This window comes from Chiloscyllium plagiosum, chromosome 11, assembly GCF_004010195.1.
Source record: "Chiloscyllium plagiosum isolate BGI_BamShark_2017 chromosome 11, ASM401019v2, whole genome shotgun sequence".
NCBI lineage: Eukaryota > Metazoa > Chordata > Chondrichthyes > Orectolobiformes > Hemiscylliidae > Chiloscyllium > Chiloscyllium plagiosum.
The window spans coordinates 11,212,999-11,222,422 of record NC_057720.1 but is presented as its reverse complement, the minus strand read 5'-3'; the positions used below and the strand labels follow the sequence as shown (position 1 = coordinate 11,222,422).

Here is a 9,424-nt window from a genome sequence, read left to right as displayed (position 1 = left end):
GGAAGGGAAAAGGTTGAGATTCTGAAGGGAGATTACAGAGAGTTAGGCAGGAATTTAAAAAGGAGGTCCTCAAGGGTAGTAATATCTGGATTACTCCCAGTGCTACGAGCTGGTGAGGGCAGGAATAGGAGGATAGAGCAGATGAATGCATGGCTGAGGAGCTGGTGTATGGGAGAAGGATTCACATTTTTGGATCATTGGAATCTCTTTTGGGGTAGAAGTGACCTGTACAAGAAGGACAGATTGCACCTAAATTGGAAGGGGACTAATATACTGGCAGGGAAATTTGCTAGAACTGCTTGGGAGGATTTAAACTAGTAAGATGGTGGGGTGGGACCCAGGGAGATAGTGAGGAAAGAGATCGATCTGAGACGGGTACAGCTGAGAACAGAAGGGAGTCAAACAGTCAGGGCAGGCAGGGACAAGGTAGGACTAATAAATTAAACTGCATTTAATTCAATACAAGGGGTCTAACAGGGAAGGCAGATGAACTCAGGGAATGGTTAGGAAAATGGGACTGGGATATCATAGCAATTACAGAAACATGGTTCAGGGATATGCAGGACTGGCAGCTTAATGTTCCAGGATACAACTCACAGCGCCAGAGACCCGGGTTCAATTCCCGCCTCAGGCGACTGTCTGTGTGGAGTTTGCACATCCTCCCCGTGTCTGCGTGGGTTTCCTCTTAGTGCTCCGGTTTCCTCCCACAGTCCAAAGATGTGCAGTTTAGGTGAATTGGCGGTGCTAAATTGCCCATAGTGTTAGGTGCAGGGGTAAATGTAGGGGAATGGGTCTGGGTGGGTGCGCTATGGCGGGTTGGTGTGGACTTGTTCGGCTGAAGGGCCTGTTTCCACACTGTAAGTAATCTAAATCTAAATGCTACAGAAAGGAAAGAAAGGGAGGCAAGCAGTGCAGCTGTGCTGAGGGAGGATATTCCCAGAAATACATCCAGGGAAGTTATTTGGGTGGAACTGGGGAATAAGAAAGGGATGATCACCTTATTGGGATTTCATCATAGACCCCCCCCCCCCAATAGTTAGAGGGAAATTGAGAAACAAACTTGTAAGGAGATCTCAGCTATCTGTAAGAATAATAGGGTAGTTATAGTCGGGATTTTAACTTTCCAAACATCGACTGGGACTGCCATAGTGTAAAGGTTTAGATGGAGAGGAATTTGTTAAGTGTGTACAAGACAATTTTCTGATTCAGAATGTGGATGTACCTACTAGAGAAGGTGCAAAACTTGATCTACTCTTGGGAAATTAGGCAGGGCAGGTGACTGAGGTGTCGCGAGGGAGCACTTTGGGGCCAGCGACCATAATTCTATTCGTTTTAAAATAGTGATGGAAAAGGATAGTCCAGATCGAAAAGTTGAAGTTCTAAATTGGAGAAAGGTCAATTTTGACGGTATTAGGCAAGAACTTTCGAAAGCTGATTGGAGGCAGATGTTTGCAGATAAAGGAACGGCTGGAAAATGGGAAGCCTTCAGAAATGAGATAACAAGAATCCAGAGAAAGTATATTCCTGTCAGGGTGAAAGGGAAAGCTGGTAGGTATAGGGAATGCTGGATGACTAAAGAAATTGAGGGCTTGGTTAAGAAAAAGAAGGAAGCATATGTCAGGTATAGACAGGATAGATCGAGTGAATCCTTAGGAGATTTTAAAGGAAGTAGGAGTACACACTTAAGAGGGAAATCAGGAGGGCAAAAAGGGGACATGAGACAGCTTTGGCAAATAGAATTAAGGAGAATCCAAAGGGCTTTTACAAATATATTAAGGACAAAAGGGTAACTAGGGAGAGAATATGGTCCCTCAAAGATCAGCAAGGAGGCCTTTGTGTGGAACCGCAGAAAATGGGGGAGATACTAAATGAATATTTTGCATCAGTATTTACTGTGGAAAAGGATATGGAAGATATAGACTGTAGGGAAATAGATGGTGACATCTTGCAAAATGTCCAGATGACAGAGGAGGAAGTGCTGGATGTCTTGAAATGGTTAATGATGGATAAATCTCCAGGACCTGATCAGGTGTACCCAAGAACTCTGTGGGAAGCTAGAGAAGTGATTGCTGGGCCTCTTACTGAGATATTTGTATCATCGATAGTCACAGGTGAGATGTTGGAAGACTGGAGGTTGGCAAACGTGGTGCCACTGTTTAAGAAGGGTGGTAAAGACAAGCCAGTGAACTATAGACAGGTGAGCATGACCTCGGTGGTGGGCAAGTTGTTTGGAGGGAATCCTGAGGGACAGATGTACATGTATTTGGAAAGGCAAGGAGTGATTAGGGATAGTCAACATGGCTTTGTGTGTCTCACAAACTTGATTGAGTTTTTTGAAGAAGTAACAAAGAAGATTGATGAGGGCAGAGCAGTAGATGTGATCTATATGGACTTCAGTAAGGCGTTCGACTAGAGGGTTCCCCATGGGAGACTGATTAGCAAGGTTAGATCTCATGGAATACAGGGAGAACAAGCCATTTGGATACAGAACTTGCTCAAAGGTAGAAGACCTTTGGTGGTGGAGGCTTGTTTTTCAGACTGGAGGCCTGTGACCAGTGGAGTGCCACAAGGATCGGTGCTGGTTCCTCTACTTTTTGTCATTTATATAAATGATTTGGATATGAGCATAAGAGATACAGTTAGTAAGTTTGCAAATGACACCAAAATTGGAGGTGTAGTGGTCAGCGAAGAGGTTTATCTCAGATTATAACAGGATCTGGATCCAGATGGACTGAGAAGTAGCAGATGGAGTTTAATTCAGATAAATGCGAGGTGCTGCATTTTAGGAAAGCAAATCTTAGCAGGACTTATACACTTAATGGTAAGGTCCTAAGGAGTGTTGCTGAACAAAGAGACCTTGGAGTGCAGGTTCATCGCTCCTTGAAAGTGGAGTCGCAGGTAGATAGGATAGCGAAAAAGGCATTTGGTATGCTTTCCTTTATTGGTCAGAGTATTGAGTACAGGAGTTGGGAGGTCATATTGTGGCTGTATAGGACATTGTTAGGCCACTGTTGGAATATTGCGTGCAAATCTGGTCTCCTTCCTATCAGAAAGATGTTGTGAAACTTGAAAGGGTTCAGAAAAGATTTACAAGGATGGTGCCAGGGTTGGAGGATTTGAGCTAATGGGAAAGGCTGAACAGGCTGGGGCTGTTTTTCTTGGAGCTTCGGAGGCTGAAGGGTGACGTTATAGAGGTTTACAAAATTATGAGGGTCATGGATAGGGTAGATAGACAATGTCTTTTCCCTGGGGGTGGGGAAGTCCAGAACTAGAAGGTACAGGTTTAGGGTGAGAGGGGAAAGATATAAAAGAGACCTATGGGGCAACTTTGTCACACAGAGGGTGGTACGTGTATGGAATGAGTTGCCAGAGGAAGTGGTGGAGGCTGGTACAATTGCAATATTTAAAAGGCATTTGGATGGGTATATAAACAGGGAGGGTTTGGAGGGATATGGGCCGGGTACTGGCAGGTGGGACTAGATTGGATTGGGATATCTGGTCAGCACGGACTGGTTGGACCGAAGGGTCTGTTTCCGTGCTGCACATCTCTATGATTCTATGACTAAGTTACATTAATAAATTATGCATCATTACTGAAACTGTTAGGATATGAGTGGATATAAATATTCACTTTACAAGATCCTAAGATGATCCTACCCCACCTGACACCAAGTCCTCAGGACACCAAAAATTCACCAGATTGAGGGACGTTAATGCATTTTCCAACCACCTTGTACAACATCGAATTAGGTTACAGATCGGTCATGGTTTCATTAACAGGCAGGACATGCTCAAGAAATTGCCAGCTCCAGTTGCTTTGTTCGTAAATGCAGTGACCAATTTATGTGAGACCCAACAAAGAGAAAATTAGATTAATTAACAGGTAAATCTGTTTAGTTCTGATGTTGGTTGAGGGATAAATGAAGACCAGGTCACTGGGAAGAACTCTTCTTTCTACTTTGAATCAAACAATGATACCTCGCAGACAGGCAGAGCCATTGAAATCGGCTGAAAGGAAATTGGCTTACTTCTATAATGGAGGAAATTGAAACAAAATCCAGAAAGGCTGAGATATTCCAAGGTAATAAACAAATGAGAATGTATTACTCAATTGATTCAGGGTCTCATTTACTTAAGCAGCAGGTCTACACAATACAATGAAATCTGAGCATCACATTACAGAGAGTTGAATATTATATGTGGAAACAAGAATAGATAAACTTGATAGCATCTTGCATAAGGATGCCAAGAAAATGTAGATTTTATCAGTTACTTAAATGATTCACTGGATATATGGTCATGTTAAATTGGCACATCGTGACAAAGAGACTTTCTGCTTTGGCTGAACAGCCATCATTCTGTATGAAATGTTGATGACAACACATTGAGCTGATCCTGGAATAATAAAAGAAGGAATAAGAGATATGTGTGCTTAATCAGACCGTCAAACTGTCTCAATACACTTCACATCCAAGGAGTTATATTTTGCTTTGCAGTTATGTGTGACAAGTATTCTGTGTTACCACATCTTACAAACTGCCTCGGGATAAATGGCCTGTGCTTTTTTTTTGGCTCAATTTTTGCAAAAGGAATGTTGACCAGAAGAGTGAGAAAACTTGTCTACTCAGCAACAAAGACTGCAGTCACACTCTGAAAGTTCACCAAAACAAGAAAATTGACCTAGCCTGGTTGGACCACACCCACTTTCATCCTGAGAGAGATTTGGCCTGAATTCAGTGCAGCTATGACTTGTCAAAGTGGACCTCAATGGGGTCACAGCTGTGACTCTCTCTTCTAAGCCCAGAAGGTTAAAAGTTCAAGTCTCTTTCCAGAGATTTTGGCATTACATCTAGGCTTAAGATATCAGCATTATTTAGATATAATGCTGCACTGTCAGAGATGCGTATTTTCAGATGAAACAATACATTGAGGGCCGATTTACCTTTTCAAACGGATGTAAAAGTATTTAAAAAAAACATAGAAAATAGAAAGTAGGCCTTTCAGCCCTTCCAGGAGAAAGTGAGGTCTGCAGATGCTGGAGATCAGAGCTGAAAATGTGTTGCTGGAAAAGTGCAGCAGGTCAGGCAGCATCCAGGGAACAGGAGAATCGACGTTTCGGGCATAAGCCCTTCTTCAGGAAGGGCTTTCTGAAGAAGGGCTTAAGCCCGAAACGTCGATTCTCCTGTTCCCTGGATGCTGCCTGACCTGCTGCACTTTTCCAGCAACACATTTTCAGCTCTTTCAGCCCTTCCAGCCTACACCACCATTCAATATGATCATGGCTAATCATGCAATCTCAGTATCCCATTCCCGTCCTCTCCCCACATTCCTTGATCTCGTTAGCAGCAAGAGTCCCAGGTGAGTATGTCTAATGAATGGACCCCAACAGCTTTCGTGGGAGAGAATTCCACAAACTTACAACTCTCTGAATGAAGAAATTCTTCCTCATCTCAGTCCTGAATGGCATCCCCCCTTCTTCTTAGACTGTGATCCTTATTTCTGGACTTCCCCAACATCGGGAACCTTTTTCCCGTGTCTGGCCTGTCCAGTCCCATCAGGATTTTATATGTTTCTATGAGGTCCCCCTTATTCTTCTAAATTCCAGCGAATGCAAGCCCAGTCAATCCAGGCTTTCCTCATAGCTCAGTCCTGCCATCCCGGGAATCAGTCTGGTGAAACTTTGCTGGACTCCTTAATAGCAAGAATGTCCTCCCTCAGGCTAGGAGAGTAAAACTGAACACAATCCTCCAGGTGTGGCCTCACCAAGAGAAATAAGACATAGGAGGTTCTTGTTGTTGTCTAGTTTGATATTTATCCCTCAATTGATATCTCTTAAACAGATGACCAGTTCAGTAGCATATTTCTGTTTGTGGGGCTTTGCTGTGCATAAAATGGCTGCCATGTGTCCAAATTACAAAAAAAACGTGGCTCTACTTTGAAAGTACTTCATTGGTTGTAAAATGGAAGTGGGAGGTTTCCTCATGAAAGAAATGTAATTCTTTGTTTTGCTTTCTCAGAAATGGTTAGGGCCCAGTAAAATTGAGTTAACATTGCCATAGGGGAGGGTTAGGCACTTAATGGGGCAGGTTTTGGGCTGATAGCGTGAGAATTCTTGTTGGTCCTCGAGAGAGAGGTCTATCCAACTTATTGAAAATGACAGTTAGCCAAAATATTGTAAAATTCAACCCAATACCCCCAGTCAAAATGTCTTAAAAGGGCTGCAAAAACATAAAACAAAGGAAAACTAAAAGGACAGAACAGAAAAACAAGTGGAAGAAAGCAACAAACAAAACCTTCACCTTATTCCATTAAAAATAAAGCAAAAGACATTCATAATGGCATGGAAAAAAAACATTTAATTATGGATTGATCACTGAGTGACATCCTCAATAAATTACACTATAAGGTAACATAAGCAGCTTAACTTCTCAGAGCAAGCAATATATTATCCTGAGAGGTGATCTCCGAAAATATTACTTGCAAGTTGGGGCTTTTCACAATAAATACAGTCAATCTTTCTGAGGATGATGAAAAAAGGTCTGAGGAATACTTGAGGACCAGACAAAGGTATGAATCCACCTCATGATTAACAAACACCAACTCATGCCATACAAATTAAAATCGCAACAGCCAAATGATGATTTTTTCACAAGATGGTACAAGAGAGAGTTACCTGAAGAAGAACTTCTGGAGGGGGTTACTGAGATGGCAATTACCTTGATAAGAGTCAAAGTCTTCAGGAAAGTTTGAGTATGATTTACTGTTGTCACATGTTCCGAGATACAATGAGAAGTGTTGTTTTGTGTGCTATACAGGAATGTTGTACCATACAAAGTGTATCAGGATAGCAGAACAGAGAGTAGAATACAGTATTACAGCCACAGAGAAGGTGCAGAAAGAAGTTTTGGGCAAGGAAAAGGGCCATACCATTGATGCCTTGCTAATAGATGGGCACTAGCATGGTGCCATAGTGACAGGCCAACATCGAGTACATAAGAATGCTAGAACCAGGAGGAGACCATCTGACCCTTCGAACCCGCTGCTTCGATAGCTAATATTTTTGTGGCCTCAGCTCCAGTTACCTGTCCTCTCACAAAAACATTATCTATCTTAGCTTTAAAAGCATTTACTGAGGAAGCTTCAACCACTTCATTGGGGCAGGGAATTCCATAGATTCACAACCCTCTGGGTGAAGAAGCTCCTTCTCAATTCAGTCCTAAATCTGCTCCCCCTAATTTTGAGGCTATGCCCTCTTGTCCTAGTTTAACATGCCAGTGGAAACATCCTCTCTACTTCTATCTTATCTATTCCCTTCATAACTTTATATGTTTCTATAAGATGCGCCCCCCCCCCCCCCCCACTACTTCTAAATTACAATGAATATAATCCAAGTCTATTCAGTCTCTCCTCAGTAGCCAACCCCCTCAACTCTGGAATCAGCCGAGTGAACCTCCTCTGCACCACCTCCAGTGCCAGTACATCCTTTCTCAAGTAAGGAGACCAAAACTGCAAACAGTACTCCAGGTGTGACCTCACCAGCACTCTGTACAGCTGCAACATAACCCCCTGCTTACAAACTCCATCCCTTTAGCAAGGTCAAAATTCCATTTCCCTTCTTAATTACCTGTTGTACCTGCAGTCCAACCTTCTGTGATTCATGCACAAGGACACCCAGGTCTCTTTCACTGGAACATGCTGCATTTTTTACCATTTAAGTAATAGTCCTTTTTACTGTTATTCCAACCAAAATGGATGACTTCACATTTATTAACATTGTACTCCATCTGCCAGATCTTTGTACACTCATTTAAACTATCTGTGTCCCTTTGCAAAGTTTCACAGTCCTCTGCACATTTTGCTTTATCACTCATCTTAGTGTCATCCACAAACTTTGACACACTACACGTGGTCCCCAACTCCAAATCGTCTATGTAAACTGAATAATTGTGGTCCCAACACTGATCCCTTAGATACACTACTAGTCACTGATTGCCAACCAGGTAAACATTCATTTATCTCCACGCTTTGCTTCCTGTTAGTTAACCAATCTTCCATCCATGCTAATACATTACCCATAACGCCTTGCATCTTTATCTTATTCAGCAGCCTTTTGTGCAGAACCTTGTTGAATGCCTTCTGGAAATCTAGATACACCACATCTACTGGGTCCCCATTGTCCACCGTGTTCATAATGTCTTCAAAGAATTCCAGTGAATTAGTTAAACATGACCTGCCCATCATGAATTCATGCTGTGTCTGTCCAATGGGGCAGTTTCCAAATAGATGCCTTGCTATTTCTTCCTTGATAATAGACTCAAGCACTTTCCCCATGACGGAAATTAAGCTAACTGGTCTATAATTCCCCATCTTTTGTCCATCTCCTTTTTTAAACAGTGGTGTCACATTTGCTATTTTCCAATCTGCTGACTGCCCCAGAGTCCAGAGAATTTTGGAAAATTATCACAAGTGCACTTGCTTTCTTCCTGCATCTCTTTCAGCACCCTGGGATGCATTCCATCAGGGCCGGGAGACTTGTCTATCCTTAGCTCCATTAGTTTCCTCAACAATACCTCTTTCGTGGTAATGTTTGTTTCTCTGTCCTCACCTGCCTTCGTCTCCTTATCAATTACTGGCATGTTATTCATGTCCTCCACTGTGAAGAACATAGAACATTACAGCGCAGTACAGGCCCTTTGGCCCTCGATGTTGCGCCGACCTGTCATACCAATCTGAAGCCCAACTAACCTACACTATTCCATGTACGTCCATATGCTTGTCCAATGACGACTTAAATGTACTTAAACTTGGCGAATCTACTACCGTTGCAGGCAAAGCATTCCATACCCTTACTACTCTCTGAGTAAAGAAACTACCTCTGACATCTGTCCTATATCTATCACCCCTCAATTTAAAGCTATGCCCCCTCGTGCTCACCATCACCATACTTGGAAAAAGGCTCTCCCTGTCCACCCTATCTAACCCTCTGATTATCTTATATGTCTCTATTATCTTATATATCTGATTATCTTATAAGTCTCTCTACCTCTCAACCTTCTTCTCTCTAACGAGAACAGCCTCAAGTTCCTCAGCCTTTCCTCATAAGACCTTCCCTCCATACCAGGCAACATCCTAGTAAATCTCCTCTGCACCCTTTCCAAAGCTTCCACATCCTTCTTATAATGCGGTGACCAGAACTGTACACAATACTCCAAGTGCGGCCGCACCAGAGTTTTGTACAGCTGCAGCATAACCTCATGGTTCCGGAACGCGATCCCTCTATTAATAAAAGCTAAAACACTGTATGCCTTCTTAACAACCCTGTCAACCTGGGTGGCAACTTTCAAGGATCTGTGTACCTGAACACCGAGATCTCTCTGCTCATCTACACTACCAAGAATCCTACCATTAGCCCAGTACTTTGCAT

The 9,424-nt window shown here is 42.7% G+C and overlaps 1 protein-coding gene across 5 annotated transcripts in view; it reads right to left on the bottom strand.

Annotated features, from left to right (window-relative positions):
• Positions 1–9,424, bottom strand: part of st6galnac3 (ST6 (alpha-N-acetyl-neuraminyl-2,3-beta-galactosyl-1,3)-N-acetylgalactosaminide alpha-2,6-sialyltransferase 3) — a 301,233-nt gene that overhangs the window by 119,939 nt on the left and 171,870 nt on the right. The window contains exon 5 of one of the 5 annotated variants that reach the window (XM_043698680.1): positions 4,112–4,395. The exons of the other annotated variants lie outside the window; for them this stretch is intronic. Within the exon in view, the coding sequence (XP_043554615.1) occupies positions 4,266–4,395 (130 nt within the window). The 3' untranslated portion in view covers positions 4,112–4,265. Of the gene's footprint in view, positions 1–4,111; positions 4,396–9,424 lie in introns of those variants that run through there. 5 annotated transcript variants of the gene reach the window in all.